This window comes from Boleophthalmus pectinirostris, unplaced genomic scaffold (assembly GCF_026225935.1).
Source record: "Boleophthalmus pectinirostris isolate CB_2022bp ecotype Guang Dong unplaced genomic scaffold, ASM2622593v1 HiC_scaffold_2823, whole genome shotgun sequence".
NCBI lineage: Eukaryota > Metazoa > Chordata > Actinopteri > Gobiiformes > Gobiidae > Boleophthalmus > Boleophthalmus pectinirostris.
In genome coordinates, this window is record NW_026571288.1 from 465001 (window position 1) to 492725 (window position 27725).

Consider the following 27725-nt stretch of genomic DNA (forward strand, 5'->3'; position numbering starts at 1 on the left):
TACTGTTATGCTGAATTGAGTTTAGCATTTTGACCCATCACAATCATTTCTGTTTCTTATGTGGCCCCACGGAAAAATAATAATAATAATAATTGCCCACCCCTGCCATAGACTGTTTGAATTCCACACAGTAGCACAGTAGAGTCGTTCTCATAGCCTGACAGTCAAACTCAGGGGGGAAGTAGTGGGATAAAAGCAGGAAATCCCCGTGGCGTGTCCGTGTCCGCAGAGCAGTGACGTTTGTGTGCACAGCCAAAATGATGCTCCGCGTGTTCGTATCTTTAGTTATCTTAATATTTTCGTGCATTTACCCGGCGGTGGGCTTGTATTTCCACATAGGGGAGACGGAAAAGAAATGCTTCATTGAAGAAATTCCGGACGAAACCATGGTGATCGGTGAGACGCTGTTATTAGCTTTAGCTCTAGCGCACATAAAACACTTACCAGCTGTTTGCAGCGGGGAGGAGAATGCATTCTTTTATGGTGCTAGGTCTTTTTTAGATTATGCAATTTATTTAACTTAATTATTTGCAGGTATTATTTAAATAACTACATGCGTCTTTACTTAACTGTTTTGCTTTTAGCTTGTGATTTGAATAAGCAAAGAAGTAGTACGGCTCCCTGCTGGTATGGGCCAATTTACATTTTAAAGGTGCAATGTGTAACCTTTCTGCTTTTCACTATGAAGATGTTATTGCTCCACTACATGGCATTCAGTTTATCTTTTTTCTTTTTTTTTAAGTAAATACGTATGCTTTTCACGGTAGTTCATTGCTATAAAAACACCCACAATTAAATAAATGTAAGATACAGAAATATTATAGCTTACTATGAACCATTCCATAGAGACCAACAGATTACATAGGCCTACTCCCCTCCAGAAAAGTCATATTCTGCACCTTTAATGCACTATTTACTGCATAAGTTGTGTCAGTTTTGACGTAGGTTAATCCTGGTTTAAATCCATTTCTATTTTTATCATATTGTATTTGTATGCATCTTAATTCTACTTTTCTTTTTAGATCAAATTGAATATCAAAAGCAGTGATGTAATTGCTGGTAGTTGGGTATCTTTAGGTTAATTTACAATTTAATACGTTAGGTATTACAGCAATAGTGTCAGTTTAGACTTGGTTTAAATCTTGCTTAATGTCTTAATGCTGGAGGGTTACTCTTTGCTAGTCTCATTTTGAAGGTGGTTGAGTCTAAGTTTTGAATTTTCATTTATGTGTTTTCATTGCTGAAACATATTGGTTTGCTGACTCCAAACATTTCCAATTTGAACTCTCATTGTATGACTCAGAGTCAGAATATTCTCAATAACTGCAGTGAGTACAGAGCAGTGGGTGGGGTAGGGGGAAGGTGAAAACAGCATGGCACTTCATGGCTGAAATGTAGGACTAACATGCACATTGTTCTCAAAATACAACTTTTTGAAGAAGATGCACCCTCCTCTCTTCCACACAGAATCTGTTGGTGGTCCCAGAAAACAGATTTAAAACTCGGGGGGAGTCTCAGCTGCATTTGAGAAGCTCCTGTTTAAAAAAGCTTTTGGTTGACTGAGTCCTATTTTACGATTTATTGTTTGTTTTGTATTGCTTGTGAACCTGCTCTCTGTAAAGTATTGATTGTAATTTTTATCTGTGCAAAGCACTGTTTACTTACTTCTGATCCATTTAGGGTCAGTAATGGAGTTTGCCAGTTGATGTTCTGTCTGCGCAGATTAGTGACTGTAAAACTGGATGTTTTGTTGGAGATTATCTGTGTAACCATGTATGCAGATGATCTCGTACTGCTATGCCCTCACAGTGCACGTCTGCAGCAGCAGAAATGCCTGTTCCCAGTTTGGCTTTGAACATGTCAGTACAATGCTCTGAAAAGTCACATTATGATTGTAAAAACAAAAGAGGACAAAAGGCTATCTTTTCCGGTTTTCTTTCTGTGCGGGAGTGCCCTCCAACTCACAGATGAGGTCAAATATCTTAGACATTATGTCCCCAGTGACATCTCAGATGACAGAGACATGTATAGCAGTAGTGCAGCAGTATGAGCTTTATGGCCAGGCCAGTATGCTGTCTGTATGTTCTCCACGTGCTCCAGTGATGTCAAAATTGCACTTTTTAAATGTTTATGGTCGCCCTTGTACACTGCCCATCTTTGGCGCAACTGCAAGAATAAGAGTTTGAGATTATTAAAGTGCCGAGGTTTTGTAGTGCCATTGAAATGTCTGTAAACTGGAGGTGTGAGATCTTGTGTTGTCACGATTAGATGTTGTGCAGAGATTTATGTGCAGAGCCATAAATTTGAATAATCAAATCACTGAAGCTCTAGTGTGTCCTGTGAGGAGCTCTGTCAGATTCACATTATAACTTGCATATTTAAAATTTTGTTAATTTTAAACAAAAGTTTAGTTTTGTTAATTTTTTTATATACTTACTCTGAACCAGATCTTATGTGTTCTTAATAAAGATTGAATTGAACAGAATTACTTACATGGTTCAGAACTCATAAAAGTTGCCTCTGTAAACATTTCTAGTCTCAATTTCAGTCCTGGTTTAGTGCTGCTTTGTAAATTGAATGTGGTGTGTCGGTAAAAGCCAGTGTTTATGGATTATTTACCTTAAGGTTGATATTATGTATGCCTATAATACATGTTATTATTTACCGCCTTGACAAACATCCTGTAGTTTTTAAATATTCGAATAACAATCTGTGGTCTGACTTGTTTCAGGTAAATACAGGACTCAGCTCTGGGACAAACAGACCAACGCCTACCTGCCCTCCACACCCGGTCTGGGTATGCACGTGGAGATAAAGGACCCCGATACCAAGGTGTTTCAGATGCTCTCTCGTCCTCTTGTATCCCAGTGTGTCAGATGCCCTCCCATCCCTGTGTTGAAAGTGTATACTTCTTGGTTGAACACAGGCAGCAGTTGTGACTTGTAAAGATAACTGAGCAACAAGGGCTCTAGTTATCACAGAAATAGCCGATATGATCCATACCTCAAAACCGAGGATATGTTTAGTGCACATCACTCACTAGAGGAAGCCATAAAACTGTTGCATTGGTCAGTGCTGATTCATCCACAGCTTAAACGGCTCCACGTGTACGTGTTTAAAGGGACCTGTGCTCTAAAGAGTCACAACAGAACTACAAAATCATGATTGTAATACTAAAAGTCTTTGTTAAACCACGATCTGCGTAAAGTGAATATGAAATAATACACACATTTTCATCTTTAAAGCTAGTGAATATGTCAAATGTGTTGCATTAATGAATTTCCTTCCTCTAAACAAGCTAACTGCTAACAAGCTAAAATTGTGGTCATTTGATAAAATATACAAAAAATGCTCTTGATGATGCCTACCAATGCAGCAGGTCACGATATTGATACTGTAAAATCGAATTTGAATAATAGATCTGGTTCAGAGTAAGTATATATAAAAATTAAAAGAATACCATTTTAAATATACATGTTATAATGTATACAGAGAAGACAGCCAATGTCTGTCTCCACATGTTAAAGGTGAATCTGACAGAGCTCCTCACAGGACACACTAGAGCTTCAATGATTTGATTATTCAAATTGATTGTGGAAAGTGCAATAAATATTTAATATTTCAATAAATTGGTGACTCTGAAGCTGTAAAACAGCCGTAGTCTGTAGACACGCTCCAGCTGGCTTCCTCGTTCCCTTGTTCCCTTGTTCCCTCGTTCCCTCGTTCCCTCGTTCCCTCGTTCCCTCGCTCCCTCGCTCCTCGCTCCCTCGCTCCCTCGCTCTTTCTCATGTCAGAATGCCAAGCCCATATTGGCCATATATGAAAATTTGGAGGGCATTTCAATCTAATTGTACTGTACATATAATTTAGAATGAGGCCCAATGTTAACAAGGTCCAAAGTCCAAACCTAAGTCTAAATGACACAATAGACTCATAGAAATAAATAACAGAACCTTTATATTTAGTTACATTTGTTCAAATGTGTTCAGAAGAAGCACTTTGGATGGAGTTTTCTGTGTTGTTGACTCAGCGTTACTTCTTGTATTTTTGTACTTTTCTTCTTGGCCTCCTTTACCACAAACTGACTTTTCAGACAATGATAAATGCTGACCACAGGTCCTTTCCCTCCAAACCAAGTCAGATTTAGAAAAACATGAAAACCTGTCAGATGTGTGCTTGAGTGTAATGAAAAACACTATACAGGAGTTATCTATTATTAAATGCACTTTAACTGATATTTGTATGTTTTCTGTTTTTCTCGTTCAGATCATCCTCTCTCGTCAGTACGGTTCAGACGGACGCTTCACCTTCACGTCTCACACTCCTGGAGAGCATCAGATCTGCCTTCACTCAAACTCCACCAAGATGGCATTGTTCGCTGGAGGAAAACTGGTACAATCTCCATCTTCTCTTTCACTTAAATATTATTAAATGCCTGAACTCTATTTTTTACTGTAGTATGAATGTGACTATGATACTTAACCTTGACAATTTGCATTTTTCATCAGATTCTTTCATAATAATGATGTTTTGCTATTAGTATAGGAAAAATAAAAAATAATCTTTGCATTGAGACTGGGATGGAAATTCTAAGGTAGCCCAGATATTAAGATGCTGATTACTTGACTTAGCATTGTGATATCAGAATACTTTTGCTATTTGTAAAGTTGTCAAAAGTATCCGAAATACTAATCGATACTATACTAACCGATATTTTTGTAAAAGCCCTTCTAGGGACAGGCATTGCAAATTAGCCATGACTATACACGTTGTAGCATGTTACTTGTCTAATGTAAATACTTGTCCCAATCAAATAAATAAATAAAACTAGATCTCTAGGGAACTTCCCTGGACGACTGAGGGATTACACAGATATAAAGCCATGTGGTCATATAGAAAGTACTACCATTTAATGTTAATAATGACATGAACAATTAATAATTTTTGTGGTATCAGAATGGATACTGAGTTTATATAATTTGACTAAAGTACATTTGATTTTTGACTTTGGATTCCCATTTTAGGGTTACAATATCTGTCATTTTACAAAACAGTCATAACCTGTGTGGTTTAACACATGCGTTTTGCTGTGTTACCATAGCGATGGTACAGTGATGATGATGATGCTGATGCTGATGTTGATGTGGTCTTGTTCCAGAGGGTGCACTTGGACATCCAGGTGGGAGAACACACCAATAACTACCCCGAGATCGCAGCTAAAGATAAACTCACCGAGCTCCAGCTACGAGCGAGACAACTGCTCGACCAAGTGGAGCAGATCCAGAAGGAGCAGAACTACCAGAGGGTAAGAGCTGGGACTAAAGCGGGACTAAAGCGGGACTAAAGCGGGACTAAAGCGGGACTAAAGCGGGACTAAAGCGGGACTAAAGCGGGTCTAAAGCGGGTCTAAAGCGGGTCTAAACTGGGACTTAAGCGTTACTTAAGCAGGACTGAAGCACATTTGAAGCTGGATTAAAGCGGGACTGAATCGGGACTAACCCTAACCTCTTTCCTCTTCCTCTCCTCAGTACCGTGAGGAGCGTTTCCGTATGACCAGTGAGAGCACAAACCAGCGCGTGCTGTGGTGGTCCATCGCTCAGACCCTCATCCTCCTCATCACCGGCATCTGGCAGATGAAGCACCTCAAGAGTTTTTTCGAGGCCAAGAAACTGGTCTAAGGTTGGTCTGTGGACTGGTCTGTGGACTGGTTTGAGGACTAGTCTAGGACTGGTCATAATAAGACTTAAAATCGTGTCGGGATTTGTGATGGATAATATACAGGTGCTATCTGAGATCAGCCGATGTAGTGGATTTTTTTTCAAATATCAAATCTGTGAATAGGTTCAGATATTTATATATCCATGGGTTTCAGAAGGATGGAAAATTAGGACAGTTGCCATAGCGATTAACTATAGAACAGAATTAGTGCTTTGCTTTTTGATTCTGTAGCAATTTGTTGTGTTTCCCAGTCCTCTGCATCACTTTTGTTACTTGTAAACTGCCATGTTTGAACCAGGACTGAACCAGTATTGTACAGGCTCAGCAGGACAGCTATCAGATTCCGATATCTAAAAAAAAATCCACATTGGACCATCCCTAAAATGTTGCTAAATTTTAAAGAATTTGACTTTTGACAGATTTTTGGTTTTGTACCTCCTCATCTGATCAGAGGCACATCGATGAAGCGTTCACTTTCCTCTGGCAGTTTTGAGGAGTAAAAACACTGGATTATTGATGCTTTTGTACAAAATAAGATTGTTTTCAATATTTATTATGTGTTAATATATAAAGGTGTTGCCTTATTGAATGTTCACTGTTACATGTCAGATTTAAGAGCATTTGTTTCTTTTACTTCTTCTAACATTCCCTCCAAGTTTGATTCTTTCCTTTGACTTTGATCATCACAGACACACACGTCCCTGAGTTCAAGGTCACCTAACCTCACTAATAGTACAAGTATTTTGTCAGAAAGACCGAGAGTTTTCAACAGTTTCGAGACCACAGCTAGCCCTGGTGCATTTACAAACCCTTAATGATCTGATCATCCCATTAATTGAAGCTCATGCCTTCATGTAAATGATGCTTTTGCCTGTTTTATCCATGTGACTCAATAAAACCATGTTGGTACATTTTCTGTTTGCTTTTGTGCATATACCCACACATTTTTATTCCTAAAGAAAATAGCTTTAAATGGGCATTTAAGTTGGTGGTGTGGCCAGCTGGTCTACATGGAGACAGGGACAAACATTTTAGTTACTTAATGGGTTTTGTTTACACTTTTATTCCCTTAATTCTGTATTATCAGAAAGATGCTCTTATGACAGCCTACACTCTAATCTTAATGAGTCTTTTAAATACTTGAATAACTATCAACTAGTACCTGAACAGACACTTACAGGCTGCCATAACACCTTCCAGAAAAGTTCTACAGTACAGCACCTTTAATGTATTTATGAATATGAATATATATTTCTTCTCTTTCTCTTATTTAAACCATTTCAAGCATGCAGTGTTTATATACATTCTTCTTTTAGCAGTTAAGCATTTGGGAAGTGTCCTTTTTGAGAGTGAGAGAGACACACACCCCAGACAGCCCTCAGTAACTTCAATGGGTTTAAAACTATGAGAAAAATACATGTTCAGTCCAGTTGAAAATGTAGTAGAGCACAGACCCATACTCTCAAATGTAGTGAAAGAACAAAAGTATCCAAAGTATCCAAAGTAACCGCGTGACAGTTCTTGGGTCCTGTTTCATAATCTTACACAGTTGGAGCTCAGTTCTGACTTAAATAGGCCCATCTTCCAAGTACTTGTTCAAATGTTCAAACATTTCTTTCTTGCTGCGTGTTTCTGTCAGTACACGTAGCTGTCATTTGCATTGTGCTTTATTGGATTAGTCACCATAGTTATTTATTGTCCAATTCATTTTTGATATATTTGTATTCCAAAGTGGGCCTACAAAAATACATCAAAAAGATACAATTATTTATAACTTATTTCTTTTGTGTTATAGCAGAGGTGGTAGAACAGCCAGTCATGTAAAAGTAACGTTACTTTAAAATAATATTACTCAAATAGAAGTATAATCAGTGCTTTGAAGTAATTTAAGTATTTCAGAAAACCTCCTCAGGTAAGAGAACATCTGATTTATAGTTGTTTGAAAGACAAAACATGAAATAATGCACAAAATCTGGTATTTTTTAAAGGCCAAACACAAAAATGAAAAAAAGTGAATCATAAAATCATTTGAAAGAGCTGTGCAAAAAACACACATTTTCAAATCATTTCATATTGTCTATATAAAGCTTTTCTCATTTGTATTTTTACTCAACCCAAACTTTTACTCAAGTAAGAGTACTGTTAGTTCAATAAAAAATATTACTATATATCTATAAGTAGGAGTAAAAGTATGCTGCATCAAAAGTACTCTGGAAAGTAGAATGTATTTGAAAGTAAATGTACCTGTACCATCTTTGCTTATTTGTAGACAAGATCAGAGAATTTTTGAGTCCTGGGAAATATTGCAGAGCACTATTAAATAATCACTTTTCTGTTGGTTGCACTCAAAACACCCTGGTTTAAATGTATCTTGTAACATTATTTATGGAATTATTTAATGTTGAAGGTGCATGTTTGTGGTGGAAGGTCTGCCACCTGCTTGTCCTGCTTGTCTAAAGGGAGATGTTGTTTTACCTGGAATGTTCTTCCACTCATAGTAGAAATTAGTGCATGTTTTCAAAGAATTTTTGAGCAATAAATACATCCATAATTGAATAAGGCAAAAAGGTGAACTCCAGAAAAGTTGTGTATGTGTTTACCCACCAGAGGGCGCCAGACTAGAACGAGTCTAGATTAAAGACACTGGGGTTTATTTTAAAGTAATATGGATTTCTTTTAATATTTAAACAGTTTAAAGCATGCAGTTTATACACTCTTCTTTTAGCAGTTAAGCATTGAGAAGTGTCTTCTTTCTGTGTGTGTTCCTAGTGGGACAGAGGGACGGAGGAACTTCCTGTCTCTGCTCTTACAGAATGAATAAAGTGAAGTTTGTGCTCCTCAGGCTGTTTCTGAAGTTGCTCTCTCCACTCTACGCTCTGTCAACACTTGGATTGTCTGTTCTGATGTTTAACCAAAAGCAACTGCGCCTTTTAAACACATGAATAACCCTCATTTCTAAATCATGTCCACACTGAAAGGGCAAACGTTGTAGTGTGCGTGTAGTGTGTAGTGTGTAGTGTGTGTAGAGTGACTGCATCATCAGTGGTTGATCACTCTGAGCTGAATGTCGCTCCTCTCTGCTCTGTCAGGGCTGTTCTTCTTCTGTGGGTCTCATCTGTGGTTTGGGGGGTTGCTTCCTTCTTCCTGTTTGTCGAAGGGTAAAAAATGGCTATACAGTATATTGTACTGATTAAATTGTGAGCCAACACATCCTCTACCCTATCTGTGCTGAATCATCAGGAGACGGGAGACAGATCCGTTGACATGTGTTCACGTCTCTATCGTGAATTATAAGGGGAATTAGCTCAAATGGTAGAGCGCTCGCTTAGCATGCGAGAGGTAGCGGGATCGATGCCCGCATTCTCCAAAGAGCTTTTTGAATTAAGTTTTCATTCTAAGGTCTTTACACATCCCTGATTCCTTTAGCCTATTTTCCACACCTCTTTGCTTTATTTATCTACTTATGTATTTATCCAAAACTTGAAAGTTAGAGGATGTTTATGGCCAGGGGCTCACGGCGACAGCTAGTGTAGCACCCCTCAAGGAATGAGCATGAGCACGAGGTTTTTTAACAGGGTTTATTCACTCTTCAACCCGTGAGAACTGGCAGCAAAGAAAACAATAAATAAAACATCAAAATTAACTCTGCACCTTACAATATAATACAATATAATAAAATATAATAATAAAACACACAAACCTCGTGGGCTGACATCCACGAGGGGGCTAATTGTTAATCTTGCTTCAAATCCCTTCGCTATATACTAAATAAAAACAATAAACAAGTGTTTACATTGTTATTCCCATAAAATTTTATCTGACTTATTCTCATCTTACCAGAGATATTCACATGTCCTCGGCAATGTGTTGACAGCAAGGTGCGCAGTTAATTAGGTTCGGGCGGAACTTTCTATTATACTTTGTTCCACATTGTGATTGACCACTAGATGGCGCAAAGTAAAATATAAAGACAAACGCGAAATTATGTATATATAAATATTTGGGACCGTTACAGCTACAGTTGACACTTGTTAAGTATAGCAGGGTTAGCAATGGCTAGGGCTGCACAATAGAACGTGCAATATTTAAAAACCTTGTAGAATATTGTTTATATATGTTTATATGCTCGTCAGTTCAATTAAAGGTTCACTATGTAACATTTCTGGAGGAGTTTTTTTGCCACCTACTTGTCTCTGTGGAGATGTCCATGTATGGCATTAAACTTTATTAAATTATAGTTTTATTTCTCAAAAATAATGAAAAACTTGCATTGTTACTTTGAGCAGTTCAAACTGTTACAAGACAAACAGAATCATAACTCATATCATTACTTATTTTCTTGTGACGTGAATAGGCTACTGTATCAGCTATTATTAACATTACATTATTTTTGCAACATGCAGTCAATTCGTGTATAACTAATTCTGTCAGTAACATGATGTGAACTGAGGTATTGATTTAGTGAAGAGGGGGAAAAGTAAGATACTGTTAGGATAAATAACTAGGCTTAGCTCTTTTGTATAATCACTTGTATAGTTCATTATTGTATCGAGGCCATTTGAAGATCAGGGCTCTGAGCACAGCTCTGAGGTTCATAGATATATGTCAAGACAAATGCAGGATATTCCTATCTATCTAACAGCAAACTAACTAAATAGGACAAGAAATACTGATAGGGATGATGTTGTGACCTGTTAGCCTGATAAAACCCCAGATGGAGTCTGATTGGCCTGTGCACCAACAAAGAGGAGCGAAGTCTAAATCTTGGTGTCCTCCCACTATAGTTTGTGTAAAAGTCATTATATAGGCGTAAAACACTGCATGAGAATGTCAGCACAGACTCCTTGTACAAGTATGACTTTCTAATATTGGATTAAGTAAATAATGTGGACTTTATTTCTGTTTCCAGTGTCATTTTAATTTAAGCAGAAACTAACAAACATGTGAGGAAAATGTTGTTTTCCTCAACAAAACCCAAAGAACTTAAGCGTGTCTGCGCCTTATCCCTGTGCTGTCTGATCTGGAGCGGCGTTAACCCCGTGTTAAGACAACTTCAGAGTGGAGTTCACTTTACTCACAGGACTGACACTTTTCTATGCAGCTGCAGTATTCCAGTCTGTGTAATGATTTTGTTTTTTGTGTTGAATCTGCTTTAATAATTTATTCATATGCCACAGTCTCTAAGTTAAAAAGGCTTCAAATCAGAAACTGAATTACAGTCATTTTAAGTAGATGAATGTACTGGATGGACCTCAATTATTGGACTTGTTAAAACTGCACTTACCTCATTAGCAGATTTTAATATCCAATTTTGATCCATGAGTAAAAAAACATATTTCAAAATGACCTGCTAGTCCTCGTGTTCCTTCTCTCTCACTTGTTATTTTACTTTTATGGCATATTAACTGCTAACACATAACATATTAAGATCACCATGTTACCTTTTTATTCTTTTGAGAAGATTATATTCGCCAGAAAGGACAAGTTTAATCCCTTTGCTCTCTGCAGTGTCACTCCCCCTTCAGAGCACTACCACAAAATAATCAGCGTGTATCCTGCTAATAAAATTATTGCACATGGCAGCAGGTTTTTCAGGGTGTTGTGTACAGTTTTGTGTCATGCTTTTGTATATTTATGGAGGATTGTGGTGAGGGAGCATGGGGGACATAGGCTTGTGGGCGGAGCCTTGGACAGAATCTTACAGCTAAATGTAAAGAGGGTTTGAACAGGAATGTTTTTGATGAGGGAACAATGTTAGAACACGATAGCTCAAAAAAGTGATTCTGCATAATATCCCCACTTAAACCTAGATATTCATTTGTGAACCTAAATCACTTTAATTACTAAAATGTACAATTAAAACAGAGTGGTTGCTGCCTGTTGGTCTACTCCTACTGCATCCACACTACATCGTACATAATATTCACCCAAACGTCTTTGCATGACGGCACAAACAAGAACATCAGTGCCTGGAAACAAAAAAAGCGCCATATTAGTTCAAGTTTATTTCATTATTTATTTTTTTAGAATTTAAATTTAGTTTTTCGTCCTTGTCCCTTGTTCCTGTGTATCACCTGAATGAGGATGTCAAAGCTGTATTTCCTGTGTATTTGGCCTCCAGACAACATCTCCATGGAGATGAGGAGGTAACAGACCCTCCATCAGAAAAGTTACACAGTGCACCTTTAAAGTCCTTTTTTGTCACAGATAGATGAGCAGAATAATAATAAATAATTCAACGTTATATCAAATTTAACAGATAAATGTTTACATGTTTCATCATGTATTTGTGTCTTCGGTGGTACTTTCTGTTGTGCTTTCTTCATTGTGGTGTCTGAATTTATTTGAATAAATAATGTGCAATGGAATATTGAAGTCATCATTTGATACTGTATGCACCCTCCACGAAATGCCACCCCGGGAGGCCGCCATGTCCGCCCGTGTTTAGGACCGCCCCTGCTGCGACGTTATTGTCCGGAAGAAGAAGAAGAGAAAGATCCGGGAGTCACAACAGCACAAGAACAAGAAATCTGCGCCGTGTCATTAGCGGAGTAGAAATCTATAAAGGCCGCAGCCGCCGAGCCGAGCGCCGCAGCTCAAGTGTTTTATGTCATAAAAACACTGAGTCAGTGTCTCGACCGGGAAAACAAGGTCCTCACAGAGCGCACTCAAGGATTTTTCTCCCTTTTGTCCACGGCGTCCAGGACGGGCGTCGGGGGCGTTTTTTGACGCCGCGACCTGAACGCAGCTTAAGATTGAGCCCGGGCACTCAGAGATGCTTCATAAACAAACAGGAAGCATTAAAGCGTCGTCTGTTTCAGCACGGACCAAAGCTCTCTTGACTCCAGAGCTCTGGCTCCATTTGAAAGCGTGAGCAAAGCTCCTCTAGTGCAGTTCCACGGACGACCAGTGGATGGCAGCAATACGCACCGTGCTCCATGGAGTGTGTGGAGCTGGAGCTCTAAAAACTGTAAAACCTTTATTTAGGATGTTAATGTGAACATTTTGTTAGTACTATAACCTCAAGTTTCAGGCTAAAAGATCCAAACAAAACAAGAAGTGAAACAACAGTGAAAAGAAGAATTTGGATCTGTTCAAGGCAGTTCTCAACCAAATTCAATATGTCCAAAGAGTTGAGAGGTTTTGTGGAGGAGCGGCTGAGTGCAGATGCTGAGGACATGAGTGACTATGAGGAGGAGCTGCGCCGCTCCAAACACGAGAAGCAGAGGAACCAGCAGCTCCTGGACTCGGCTCTGAGGCCCCTGAGCTCGAGAGACGTGCTCGTGAGCTCAGGTAAGTCTTGTCGTATGGATCCTATTTTTAGTCTGTAGGTGTTAAAAAGTATGAAAAAAAGCATATGATATATTACCGGTTTAAAGTATCAAAATGTGTTTCGGTGAAAGGTGTTGCACAAATGATAAAAATGGACAAAATCATAAACTTTTCTCTGTGGGATAATTTTACAAGTCTTGGCATGAACATATACAAGTATTTTCAAAAGTAACACAAAATAACTATTTTAATGTCTTCAATAAAGTTGTCCCCAAAAGCCTTTTTTTTTTAATCAATGTTATTCAGTAAAACAAAGTTGACGGTCCAATTTGAACAATAATCTGAGATTGTTCCTCATGCATCGTGTGATGACATCACTGTGGATCCTGCAGAACTCTCAAGTGGAAACAAGATTCAGATTTGCCTCTTAGTTTTTGTTGGTGACGCCTTTGTTACGAGAAGTACAAATGCCACAGTTTTGGATTTCATTTGGTGCAATGTTCAAAATGTGCTTAAAACTGTTGTAATTTTTAAATACTACATTTGAAATCAGTGCTTGGTGTGAGCAATCAACACTGATACTTTTGTTTCTCTTTGATGGATAAAGTATAAACCAGTTTAGAATGAAAACGTTTGAAAAATGTCATTCGGTAACAAAATGTGTCATTGGGTGAAACAGACCTGTGTCTGTTGTTAAACGTTTAACTCAAAAATATCTGCCTTTATTTTCCAATTTTATTTGAATTATTTAACTATATTTGATACTATATTAAAGTAATAATTTTCATTTTAAATGTAAAATAATCACATAAATAAAGGAAATTATTTTTGGTAGATTAATTTGTAATTATTAAAAATGCAATAGGACAATAAATGTGTTAAAGATAATTACATATAGTTTATATAAAGTCAGTTTTTTTTTTTTTTTAAGTCATTTTTTTGTATTTCAGTAACACGGCAGATATCATTTGGTGAAACGCTGATATTACAGTGAAATGTATCGAAAAAGTTTGTGTTGACATAAAATAATATATTTTTAAAATAAGAACTTAAATTTAAAGATGGAAAGTTTTCAAATGTTTAAGTTTTATTCAAATCAAAATTCAAAAGTGTTTTACTCTTTGTATGGGAAAAAATTGTTACTGGAGCTGAGAGTTAATGCCGTATTAGGGCAAATTGTGAAATTCTTCAAAATTTTAAGAACATCTTCATGGCCAACTGTTTATTTGTAGATCTCAGTTTGTGTTTTTCATCATTTTCAATAAGTTATTTTAAATTCAATTCAATTTTAACCATATGTCCATTGCACCAAATGACATTTTTAAGATCCCGGGCTTTAAATGCAGAAAAATGTGGTGTTTTTATCAAAGTTTCTTTCAAGGGGCATATATGATATATGATCAAATATACACTTAAATATACCAGAAAACAGACACATTTTGTATCGCATTATATTTTCATTTTTTGAGCATTTGAAAACTGCAAAACATCAAAGACCCATTTACAACTTGATGGACAGAAATGACACCCCTTCAGCCTTAAAGTTGACTACAGACAAGTTCACAGAGTTCATGTCACAAGACTGCACGTGTATGTGTAAGTGTGTATTCTCTTGTCTCCTGCAGCTGTCCAGCTCCCCTCTCTGAGCCCTGGTCTGACTCCACACATTAAAGAAGAACTCAACATCAAAGAGGAGGAAGATCAGCTGCAAGTGTGAGTCTCAGACACTTTCAAACTACAATTCTTTATTTTGTTATTCATTCATTCTTATGCATTTCTATGACAAATATTCAGATTGGGTTTGAAATATACAAATGTATCTTCTGTTTTTCAGGTCTGTCCTAGAGTTTAGTGCTGTGAGTGTAAAGACAGAAGAGTCCTCACTGCCTCAACAAAGACAAACTGAGCAGAGAGAGGACACAGATGAGGAGGACATCAAAGCAGAGACACATGTCCATTTAGAGGGAGACACAGAGCACTCTTCTGACTCTGACAGTGATGAAGACTGGAGAGCTCCACTCAGCTGTTCACCTGCACACGTGGACACACTTGAGAACAGGAAACACAAGTGCTCTGTTTGTCAAGAGAGATTTGGCTCTAGATATAAACTACAACGACACAGGAGAATTCACACAGGAGAGGAACCATTCAGGTGTTCAGTCTGTAACAAAGTGTTTGCTTTTAGTTATATTCTCAAAATGCATATGAGAAAGCACACAGGGGAGAAACCATTCAGCTGTTCAGTTTGTAAGAAAACATTTGCCCTAAAAGGTAGCCTCAAAACACATATGAGGACACACACAGGAGAGAAACCATACAAGTGTTCAGTCTGTAAGAAAGAGTTCATTTATAGTTCTCTTTTCAAAATACATATGAGGACACACACAGGAGAGGAACCATTCAGGTGCTCAGTCTGTCAGAAAGTGTTTACTGCCAGCTTTGATCTCAAAATACATATGAGAACACACACAGGGGAGAAACCATTCAGCTGTTCAGTTTGTATGAAAACATTTGCCATAAAGGGTAGTCTTGAAACACATATGAGGACACACACAGGGGAGAGAGCATTCAAGTGTTCAGTCTGTAAAAAAGACTTTGCAGCTAATTTTAATCTTAAAATACATATGAGAACACACACAGGGGAGAAACCCTTCAGCTGTTCAGTTTGTAAGAAAACCTTTGCCCTAAAGGGTAATCTTGAAGCACATATGAGAACACACACAGGAGAGAAACCATTCAGCTGTTCATTTTGTAAGAAAGTGTTTGGTTATAGTTATATTCTCAAAACACATATGAGGACACACACAGGGGAGAAACCATTCAGCTGTTCAGTCTGTCAGAAAGTGTTTGCTACAAGCTCTGATCTCAAAACACATACGAGGACACACACAGGGGAGAAACCATTCAGCTGTTCATTTTGTAAGAAAGTGTTTGCTGATAGTTCTACTCTCAAAAGACATGTGAGGAGACACACAGGAGAGAAACCATTCAGCTGTTCAGTCTGTAAGAAAGCGTTTGCTGTAAACTCTATTCTCAAAACACATATGAGGACACACACAGGGGAGAAGCCATTCAGCTGTTCATTCTGTAAGAAAACATTTTCCCTAAAGACTCATCTTGAAACACATATGAGGACACACACAGATGAGAAACCATACATTTGTTCAGTTTGTGGGAAACTGTTTGCTGACAGGTCTAATATCAAAACACATATGAGGACACACACAGGGGAGAAGCCATTCAGCTGTTCAGTTTGTATGAAAACATTTTCCCAAAAGGGTCACCTCGAAAGACATATGACGACACACACAGGTGAGAGAGCATTCAGGTGTGCAGTCTGTAAAAAAGACTTTGCTGATAGTTCTGCTCTTAAAATCCATAAGAGGACACACACAGGGGAGAAACGCTTCTGCTGTTCTGTCTGTAAAAAAGATTTTGCTGATAGTTCTGCTCTCAAAATACATATGAGAACGCACACAGGTGAGAAACCATTCAGCTGTTCAGTTTGTGATAAAACATTTGCCATAAAAGGTAATCTTAATACACATATGAGGACACACACAGGGGAAAAACCATTCAGCTGTTCACTCTGTAAGGAAGTGTTTGGTTATAGTTCTATTCTCAAAATGCATATGAGGACGCACACAGGAGAGGAACCATTCAGGTGTTCAGTTTGTATGAAAACATTTGCCCAAAAGGGTCACCTTGAAAGACATATGAGGACACACACAGGAGAAGAACCATTCAGCTGTTCAGTCTGTAATAAAGTGTTTGCTGATTGTTCTAATCTCAAAAGACATATGAGGACACACACAGAGGAAAAAACATTCAGCTGTTTAGTCTGTGAGAAAGATTTTGCTGATAGTTCTACTCTCAAAAAACATATGAGGACACATATGGAAGTTCAAACAGGAAATTCACATGCGGCTCTTCCGACTCCTTCTGACTCTGGCTCCCATTGATTTACTTTAAAGTATTGGGGCCCCTCTCTCTGTTACTGCTGCAGTGAGCCTCATCATTTTGGTCTTGAAATGTTTGCATTAACCAGCTCTATATGATGCTGGTGTTTTTTCTGTTATTTTTGTTTGTTAAATAAATCCTATTCATAATATAGAGCCTGGCTCCAAATTCGCACACTGCCTCCGTCGTCTTATCGCCGTTGTTTTGGATTTATGGATCTGTGTTGAGGTCTATGCGCTGCAAAGTAACTCACTGGGGAGTTGAATAAATCACTTCTGTGGCTCATTATAGATACAAACTAACTACTAATGTAATTCATTCTGCTTTTTAATTTGTGAAGTTTGCGTTTTGTAACTTTTATAATAGTTTTTAGGGATAAACCTGCTGTTGTGTCAGTGGCATAAATTAGTTTCAGTATTATCGTTTATTGTCTATATTATCTTCAAAAATATATCGTGCTTCAAAATGTGTAATCTGGACAGGTCTGTTCTTCTGTTCATGCTGTTAGGACGTTGTAACATGTATATTCTCATTACAAAATCACATTTGTTGAATGATTGATGATGTCCCAAGATACTACTTCATTCTGTTTTTTGTTTTTGTTTTTTTCAATGTGTGTGTGTATATACAACAACTATTAAACCTCATCAGTCCATTGGTGGTATCTTCTCTACAAGTGTCAACATTACCAAGTGCACCCACAGAGAGAGGGCACTGCTGTCTTTAAAAATAAAACACAACAAAACAGTTGCTAAAAGGAATTGTGTCATGTTAGATTCTAAATGATAATTGTTCACTACTGGACTTCAACAATTTAAACACATTTGCATCATGATGTTCACCAGGACTCCAAATCACCATTAGGACCTATTTCTATTATATGTTAGTAGTTTAAAAAAAAGTAAAGATTTTCTGTATTGTTACTCACAAGAAATAATTGAGTGTATGATTTTGAATATTATAGTAGTATTAGTACTAGGAATAGTAATTGTATGGTGTAGTCTAGTATAGTCGTGCTGGGTTTCAGATGACATCCCAACTTTTTATATGTCAATATTGATTAACACAGATGGGGGCAGTTGAAATGAATTGTCAAAATGCAAAATTATCTTGTAATACTGTAATTTCTTAGGTGTGACTTTACCTTTTGGCTATTTCAAGGTAAAGTACAATGAAATCTGAAATGAAATGAAAGTCTTTCTCCTGGACTGTTTAAGACCAGTGTGAGCAAATGGCTTATTGCTCGAGCTTCTCATCTTTTGCTCCAGAGAAACAGGCCACTGAAGCGCTCAGGTTAGACTCCTCTGTAGACATGGAAGAGATCTCATTTTGGCCTTAACCAAATCTCAGACTTTCACTGTGTTTATTCTTCAGCTCAAACTAACCTCAGACTAGGCTCCGTGTCGTACTTCTCATCTGCTGCTCAACCTGAACCAGGACAAACTTTAAGTCCATTGGTGAGTGTGGGTTTGGTGTGTGAGAACTTGTGTTTCTGAACAGCTCAGCTCTGGGGTTTTCAGAGCGCCTGAAGAACATGTCTGCCAACAAAACATTTTCTACTGTTGAGCAAAATAACCCTTTCCTCGCATGTTCATTAGTTTCTGTTTAGACAAGAAAAAAACAAACACTTGAAACAAAAATAAAGTCCAGTAGGAGTGTGCAAAAATATCATAATATCGATATATCGTATCGTTTAATGTCATGATACAGTACTGATATCATGGACTGCTGTATCGATATATCGCCAAGATTATTTTCTGGTATATTTTACTCAATTATTTTGTTACAGCGCTACAGTTTTATTGTTTGTTCAGTGGAAGGAAACACGTTTATGCGACACATTTGACATTTTCACTGTTTTGATTATTCAGATGTTTGCGTTTCATATGAATTTTGCACAAGAAGTGGTTTAATAAAGACTTTTAGTATGACAGACATGATTTAGCCTTTATTTTCTTACTTAACTGTATTGAATCGTTTTGAAATATATAGTATGGAATCGAAAGTGCACTGTATCGAGATATGTATCATATCATGGCCTATGTATCGAGGTATGTGTCATATCAGCAATTTTTTCATGATACCCAGCCCTAAAGTCCAGATAATTTGCTTATTCCAAAGTCATACTTGCACAAGGAGTCTGTGCTGACATTCCTATGCAGAGACTGAATATTTAAGCCTATACACTGATTTTTATACACAAACTATAGTGGGAGGCGACCGTGGTTTAGACTTAATGCCTCTTCGTTGGTGCAGCCAGGCCTCTTGGCACGTTGCACAATCTTATCCGATTGTGACAAGGATCCCGCGGATTCATCTCACTCCCCTCACAGGAGTCTTGCTGCTCTGATCAGGGTGATGAGTCGTGAGTCTGCATATCCCTATCAATAAGTCCTTGCCCTATTTAGTTAATTGATTAGACATATAGATAGAAATAGAATATCTTGTACATGAACTGAACCTGTCTCTGCATCCTTCATCTGTAATCTGGTCCCTGTTTTCTGGGTCATTGTATAGTGAATTATAATAGTACAATAATAAAATATAGCAGTACATCAATAACTGTATAGCAGCACATCAGTTACATCATAGAAGTAGTTCTACACCACCGAAGTCTAGTTATCTATCCTAACACTACTATCAACTGTACGAACATTTAAGTACTTCAACTGGAAAAAGCAGGCCTGCTCTCAACTACGATAACGTTAGCTTATCTTCTGCTTGGTTGAACCATTTTGAATGTGCATTTATGGTAACTCTTGTTTGTTTGTGAGCTCATCAGGCTAGCACTTGCTCAGATGCAGATGTCTTCATTTCATTTAGTGGCTATGGACAAACTACATCATGTGGAATCATCTCAAGAATGCACTTGCACTCACACTCTGCACATTTTATTGTCAACTTCTTCACATGTACATGTACATACAAAGGAATCGACATTGGACCTGTTACCCCATCTGTATGTTACAAACACACAGTACAATACATGAGGAGGACTACGTGGACCAGACAGGAAGACAGTGGCACAGAGGAACACTGCACCATAACATGAGGATGGGGGGTGTCGGTGCCGTCTCCAAACGTGAAACCAGCAGCACACTGGACAAAGTCAAGAAAATCGACAACAAATGTAGCAAGATCATAGATGAAATCAAATTGAACCAACTGAAAAAAGATAGCCCGAAGGACCGGGATGTTGTGAATGAGATTCTGAAGCAATCACATGACCGAGTGGAATAGGACACTCGACGTATGTCATTGATTTTGCCGTGGTCCTCTGTTTAAGAGGAAATGATCTGGTCCAGGTCGGCAAAGCAGTGGCCATATGAAGAGCATCCAGGGTTAAAACAGCAGTACCCTCCATCATTTTACCTCCACAAAAATGAAAACTTTGTTTTTTTAGTTACTACGGAAAATGTGGCAACCAACAGATTCATGCCCAATGTTCTATCAACTTTTCGGAGCTTTTAACTACAAAGTACATTTTACTCTAATTACAAAATTTTACTCTAAAAAACTATATTTGGTCCCTATCTAAAAAGAGTAAAAATTACTCTTGCAAAAGAGTAAATAATTAAGAGTAAATTTTACTCCATTTAGAGTATTTATTTTACCCTAAATTATACTCTTATTTGAAGAGAAATAAAGTTATTCTACCTTCATTCTCCACCAAATAAAGTGGAATTTACTCTAAGATTAGGAATAGTGAATTTACTGTACCATCATTTTACTCCAGTTAATAATAATATACTCTTGCAATATTATACATTTTACTCTAGCAATCATACTATTTTACTCTAGATTTATTATCATTTTCCTCTAACAAAAGTACAATCATCGATATACTAATCCAGCCCCTAAAGAAAAACAAAAGCCGTAGATTCAACAATTAAAACTTTGATTCAATTGAACAAAGTTTCATAAATGCTGCACTCTATAGTGTATAACCGTGTGTCAGTTGTAAGAAACAGAATGAGACACTGAACAAGTCGGATTCATCACATCAGTCCATATCAGATACTTCAGAAGATTTAACATTCACTACATTCTGCCCACATACAACTGTCAAACTTCACACTTACAACTTTTCACTTTCCATAAACCTTTCACCAATTACATTTAATTCTGTGTTTTCCTGAACAAAGTAGACTGAAAGATAACTGACACTTATTCTCTGGCTTTGGCATTTTACAAAGAAATATCAATGTATCAGTGCATTAAGCAAATGTGCCTTAACTCTGGTGTCCTGGGATTGACTTTAGTGTCTATGTCATAAATGGTGATCTGCAAGAAGTTGTGCACATCTTGACTGTAGGAGGTGCAAATTACAAAATGATCTTTAAAAAGTTCATCAAAAGTCATTTTATATATACAAGGAACAATCCACCCACACAATATAAGCGTACCTTCTTCAACTCCTGAGGTAGACTTGGTCCTGAAGTTCACTTGTTTGTGTCAGACGATGACTTTCCCTCAAAACCTTTTGCTTGTAGAGTGTTGGCCACTTCCCCAGGAATTTGGCTGAGGTGGCATCATCAAACAGAAGTCTGAGGTCTTGTTCAGTCTGTTTAATAATATTAAATCACATGACATTAACATTTTAAAAAGGGAAATATTTAAAAACATCTGCTTCATAACAGAATAGCTCACCAGGCCTGGTACGTCCAGAAATCTTGGAAACACTGTGAAGATGTCTGAAGACTTCTCAGAGTCATGGACCATGTTTTGACGATAGTGGGAAGTCTGCTTCATCTTCTCTTTGATGACTCCTTCATCAGTTGTGTGCTTCATAAGTGCAACAGCAGCACAGAGCCACTTCCACCGAGGACTGAATCTTCATCAGCTTTTGGACCATCTGTAAACATATTTAGAACAACTGAAATGACAAATATCAGCTCACACAATCCGTGAAAATAACCTTTTGGTGAAAGTGTTTCACTTTTCCTTTTTTTACCCTCTGGTCTTCGCTCCTGAATCAAAGGTCATCTCCTACCAATGATTTCTCCATCTCAAATCCTCGTTCATTCCTCTTCACTCTCCTCGTGGACTGAAGGCATTCCAAACTTGGATTTGTCCCACTGTAGACAGAAGGAAGCCCAGTGGTCCTCTGTGTCCTGTTTGCAGCCACCTCAAAGTGAGTCCAAGCAACAGGCGGAGGAGAGGAGGGACACCCGAGCTCCGTGTGCGTCAGCGCGCTCTGCTGCCTCCAAGAACTGTGCGGGAAAAATTTTGACAAGGCAAAATGAGAGTATTCTTCCACGACTCACATGAGGGCACTATACTGCCAGAAAGTGAACATAACTGAGTACATTCTGGCGAAAGAATCATAAGATTCTTTTTGAAGATTTCTAAACTTGCAACCAACTTGAACCTGTTACTGAGGAGCTCAATTGAAAAGGAGTTTCCAGTGTCTATCGGAGTCCATGTTTACATTAAGTGATAAAGAAGCAATATTTAACATGGAGCATCCTGGTATTATTAAACTTCAGTCAGTGAAGGCTTGATCGCTTTTTTCTGAAATGTTCCGCAGTAGGATTAAGTTGATCTATGTTGCATTTATTCAGTTGCAAGTGTTTTTATTGCTTAAAAAAATTTACAGATCTGACTGATTTGACTTGTGGATTCACTGTTTTGTCACAGATAGATGAGCAGAATAATAATAAATAATTCAACGTTATATCAAATTTAACAGATAAATGTTTACATGTTTCATCATGTATTTGTGTCTTCGGTGGTACTTTCTGTTGTGCTTTCTTCATTGTGGTGTCTGAATTTATTTGAATAAATAATGTGCAATGGAATATTGAAGTCATCATTTGATACTGTATGCACCCTCCACGAAATGCCACCCCGGGAGGCCGCCATGTCCGCCCGTGTTTAGGACCGCCCCTGCTGCGACGTTATTGTCCGGAAGAAGAAGAAGAGAAAGATCCGGGAGTCACAACAGCACAAGAACAAGAAATCTGCGCCGTGTCATTAGCGGAGTAGAAATCTATAAAGGCCGCAGCCGCCGAGCCGAGCGCCGCAGCTCAAGTGTTTTATGTCATAAAAACACTGAGTCAGTGTCTCGACCGGGAAAACAAGGTCCTCACAGAGCGCACTCAAGGATTTTTCTCCCTTTTGTCCACGGCGTCCAGGACGGGCGTCGGGGGCGTTTTTTGACGCCGCGACCTGAACGCAGCTTAAGATTGAGCCCGGGCACTCAGAGATGCTTCATAAAACAAACAGGAAGCATTAAAGCGTCGTCTGTTTCAGCACGGACCAAAGCTCTCTTGACTCCAGAGCTCTGGCTCCATTTGAAAGCGTGAGCAAAGCTCCTCTAGTGCAGTTCCACGGACGACCAGTGGATGGCAGCAATACGCACCGTGCTCCATGGAGTGTGTGGAGCTGGAGCTCTAAAAACTGTAAAACCTTTATTTAGGATGTTAATGTGAACATTTTGTTAGTACTATAACCTCAAGTTTCAGGCTAAAAGATCCAAACAAAACAAGAAGTGAAACAACAGTGAATAGAAGAATTTGGATCTGTTCAAGGCAGTTCTCAACCAAATTCAATATGTCCAAAGAGTTGAGAGGTTTTGTGGAGGAGCGGCTGAGTGCAGATGCTGAGGACATGAGTGACTATGAGGAGGAGCTGCGCCGCTCCAAACACGAGAAGCAGAGGAACCAGCAGCTCCTGGACTCGGCTCTGAGGCCCCTGAGCTCGAGAGACGTGCTCGTGAGCTCAGGTAAGTCTTGTCGTATGGATCCTATTTTTAGTCTGTAGGTGTTAAAAAAGTATGAAAAAAGCATATGATATATTACCGGTTTAAAGTATCAAAATGTGTTTCGGTGAAAGGTGTTGCACAAATGATAAAAATGGACAAAATCATAAACTTTTCTCTGTGGGATAATTTTACAAGTCTTGGCATGAACATATACAAGTATTTTCAAAAGTAACACAAAATAACTATTTTAATGTCTTCAATAAAGTTGTCCCCAAAAGCCTTTTTTTTTTTATCAATGTTATTCAGTAAAACAAAGTTGACGGTCCAATTTGAACAATAATCTGAGATTGTTCCTCATGCATCGTGTGATGACATCACTGTGGATCCTGCAGAACTCTCAAGTGGAAACAAGATTCAGATTTGCCTCTTAGTTTTTGTTGGTGACGCCTTTGTTACGAGAAGTACAAATGCCACAGTTTTGGATTTCATTTGGTGCAATGTTCAAAATGTGCTTAAAACTGTTGTAATTTTTAAATACTACATTTGAAATCAGTGCTTGGTGTGAGCAATCAACACTGATACTTTTGTTTCTCTTTGATGGATAAAGTATAAACCAGTTTAGAATGAAAACGTTTGAAAAATGTCATTCGGTAACAAAATGTGTCATTGGGTGAAACAGACCTGTGTCTGTTGTTAAACGTTTAACTCAAAAATATCTGCCTTTATTTTCCAATTTTATTTGAATTATTTAACTATATTTGATACTATATTAAAGTAATAATTTTCATTTTAAATGTAAAATAATCACATAAATAAAGGAAATTATTTTTGGTAGATTAATTTGTAATTATTAAAAATGCAATAGGACAATAAATGTGTTAAAGATAATTACATATAGTTTATATAAAGTCAGTTTTTTTTTTTTTTTAAGTCATTTTTTTGTATTTCAGTAACACGGCAGATATCATTTGGTGAAACGCTGATATTACAGTGAAATGTATCGAAAAAGTTTGTGTTGACATAAAATAATATATTTTTAAAAATAAGAACTTAAATTTAAAGATGGAAAGTTTTCAAATGTTTAAGTTTTATTCAAATCAAAATTCAAAAGTGTTTTACTCTTTGTATGGGAAAAAATTGTTACTGGAGCTGAGAGTTAATGCCGTATTAGGGCAAATTGTGAAATTCTTCAAAATTTTAAGAACATCTTCATGGCCAACTGTTTATTTGTAGATCTCAGTTTGTGTTTTTCATCATTTTCAATAAGTTATTTTAAATTCAATTCAATTTTAACCATATGTCCATTGCACCAAATGACATTTTTAAGATCCCGGGCTTTAAATGCAGAAAAATGTGGTGTTTTTATCAAAGTTTCTTTCAAGGGGCATATATGATATATGATCAAATATACACTTAAATATACCAGAAAACAGACACATTTTGTATCGCATTATATTTTCATTTTTTGAGCATTTGAAAACTGCAAAACATCAAAGACCCATTTACAACTTGATGGACAGAAATGACACCCCTTCAGCCTTAAAGTTGACTACAGACAAGTTCACAGAGTTCATGTCACAAGACTGCACGTGTATGTGTAAGTGTGTATTCTCTTGTCTCCTGCAGCTGTCCAGCTCCCCTCTCTGAGCCCTGGTCTGACTCCACACATTAAAGAAGAACTTAACATCAAAGAGGAGGAAGATCAGCTGCAAGTGTGAGTCTCAGACACTTTCAAACTACAATTCTTTATTTTGTTATTCATTCATTCTTATGCATTTCTATGACAAATATTCAGATTGGGTTTGAAATATACAAATGTATCTTCTGTTTTTCAGGTCTGTCCTAGAGTTTAGTGCTGTGAGTGTAAAGACAGAAGAGTCCTCACTGCCTCAACAAAGACAAACTGAGCAGAGAGAGGACACAGATGAGGAGGACATCAAAGCAGAGATACATGTCTACTTAGACGGAGACACAGAGCACTCTTCTGACTCTGACAGTGATGAAGACTGGAGAGCTCCACTCAGCTGTTCACCTGAGACCAGAGCCACTGTGAACAATGGAGAGATGTCAGGAACTAGCGAAGGAGCTGAGAGCAGGAAACACAAGTGCTCTGTTTGTCAAGAGAGATTTGACTCTAGATATAAGCTAGAAAGACACAGGAGAATTCACACAGGAGAGGAACCATTCAGGTGTTCAGTCTGTAACAAAGTGTTTGGTGATAAAGCTATTCTCAAAACACATATGAGGATACACACAGGGGAGAAACCATTCAGCTGTTCAGTCTGTAAGAAAGTGTTTGGTGATAGATCTGTTCTCAGAACACATATGAGGACACACACAGGGGAGAAACCATTCAGCTGTTCAGTCTGTAAGAAAGTGTTTGGTGATAGATCAAATCTCAAAATACATATGAGGACACACACAGGAGAGAAACCATTCAGCTGTTTAATCTGTAAGAAAATGTTTGCTGTAAAATTTAATCTCAAAATACATATGATGACACACACAGATGAGAAACCATTCACGTGTTCAGTTTGTATGAAAACATTTACCCGAAAAGTTAATCTTGAAACGCATATGAGAACACACACAGGGGAGAAACCATACAGGTGTTCAATTTGTAAGAAAACATTTTCCATGAAGGTTAATCTTGAATCACATATGACGACACACACAGGCGAGAAGCCATTCAGCTGTTCAGTATGTAAGAAAGTGTTTGGTGACAGGTCTAATCTCAAAACACATATGAGGACACACACAGGAGAGAAACCATTCAGCTGTCCAGTCTGTAACAAAGACTTTGCTCATAGTTCTTCTCTCAAAAAACACATGAGGACACTGATATGTTTTGATATGTCATTTTGGTCTTAAAATGTCTGCATTAACCCACTCTACATGATTCTGGTGTTTTTACACAATTTTGCTTGTTAAAAAAAAACCCTATTCATAATATAGAGCTCCAGATTTGCCCCTGTAACTGTTGGCATCGCAAGCTTCATTTGAGTGGAGCCGAACACCGTGTGTGACGTGACACTCGCCTAGTCCACTTGTTTATACAGTCTATGGGACACACACAGGAGGATTCAGCTGTTGAGACTGTAAGAAAACATTTGCTTTTGTTTTATTTAATTAAATGTGTGTGTTGAGGGGAAGAGGTGGGAAGTTTTTTTGTATTTATTGTTTTATGATTGTGTGTTTTGTTTTTATCTTTATTATTGGATTTTGTTAAATGTTATATTCTGTTGCCTTAAAAAAAAAAAAAAAAAAAAAAAGCTAAAGAATCCGTACACCTTTTTCCTTCCTCACCAATGGGATGTCAATTTTTTTTTTTTTTATAAACCCGTGCAAATATTTAGAGAAATGGCAGGGTTATGTTAGGAGTTAGAGTTATGACATGTTAGTGTCATATGAACCATCTCGCACTCTGAGGAGCTCAGGGACCGGCCTCCTGCTGATGCCCAGAGTCACGACTAAACAAGGGGAGTCAGAGTTTCAGGTTCATGCAGCTAAAACCTGGAACAGTGTGAACATGTGAGACAGACTCTTCTGTGACGCTGTTTAAATCCAGGCTCAAAACATTTCTGTTTAACTGTGCGTCTGACTGAAAGGTTTTCATTCCGCACTCTTCTCTCCAATTTATGTCTCTCTTTTTTAATTTTAATCTTTATGATTATTTATGTTTTGATTTGTTTTTATTATGATTTTAATGTATTTCTTATTCTGTAAAGCACTTTGAATTACTTAGTATACGAATTGTGCTATACAAATAAACTTGCCTTGTCTTGCCTGCCTATGGGGTTTAGGGTAAGGGTTGGGGCTACGTCATGTTTGGGTTGGGTTTGAACTTAGGGTTACGTTTAGGGTTAGGCCTGGCATTAGGGATGGGGCTAGGGGTTAGAGTCGTGGTTGGGGTTTATGGTTATTAGGGTTGGTTTGAGGGGTTCTGGGGCTTGCTTCCTTCTGATCATTGCTGCTTATGGCTGTATTTCTATATTTCATTTCTAAAGCAATTCCACATGAATCACCCAGACCAAGGTGACCAAAAGTTCTTAAAAAAGAATGAAAGAAT

At 37.8% G+C, this 27725-nt stretch overlaps 2 protein-coding genes, 1 long non-coding RNA gene and 1 other non-coding gene across 5 annotated transcripts; 3 read left to right on the top strand and 1 right to left on the bottom strand.

Moving 5' to 3' along the window:
- The first annotated feature begins 203 nt into the window (after positions 1–203).
- On the top strand, positions 204–6632 carry tmed4 (transmembrane p24 trafficking protein 4). The gene is made up of 5 exons (XM_020926974.2): positions 204–396; positions 2732–2832; positions 4267–4392; positions 5159–5305; positions 5529–6632. Exons 1-5 carry the CDS (start codon positions 258–260, stop codon positions 5676–5678), a joined length of 663 nt encoding a protein of 220 aa, XP_020782633.1. The 5' UTR covers positions 204–257; the 3' UTR covers positions 5679–6632.
- A 1849-nt stretch (positions 6633–8481) lies between these two features.
- On the bottom strand, positions 8482–9596 carry LOC129410874 (uncharacterized). Of its 2 annotated transcripts, none has more exons than XR_008633028.1 (3): positions 9556–9596; positions 9419–9482; positions 8482–9321 (listed from the first exon to the last, which is right to left on the bottom strand). It is a non-coding gene; the product is annotated as an uncharacterized LOC129410874 (long non-coding RNA). The 2 variants fall into 2 exon arrangements; XR_008633029.1 differs by having other exon boundaries at positions 8482–8862; positions 9556–9588.
- On the top strand, positions 9013–9085 carry trnaa-agc (transfer RNA alanine (anticodon AGC)). Its single transcript has one exon. It is a non-coding gene; the product is annotated as a tRNA-Ala (tRNA).
- Positions 9597–12212: 2616 nt separating the features above from the next.
- Positions 12213–27472, top strand: LOC110162130 (zinc finger protein 658B-like). Its single transcript, XM_055159805.1, has 6 exons — positions 12213–13011; positions 14616–14703; positions 14825–16949; positions 23389–23677; positions 25283–25370; positions 25492–27472. Exons 1-6 carry the CDS (start codon positions 12840–12842, stop codon positions 26525–26527), a joined length of 3798 nt encoding a protein of 1265 aa, XP_055015780.1. The 5' UTR covers positions 12213–12839; the 3' UTR covers positions 26528–27472.
- Positions 27473–27725: the final 253 nt, after the last annotated feature.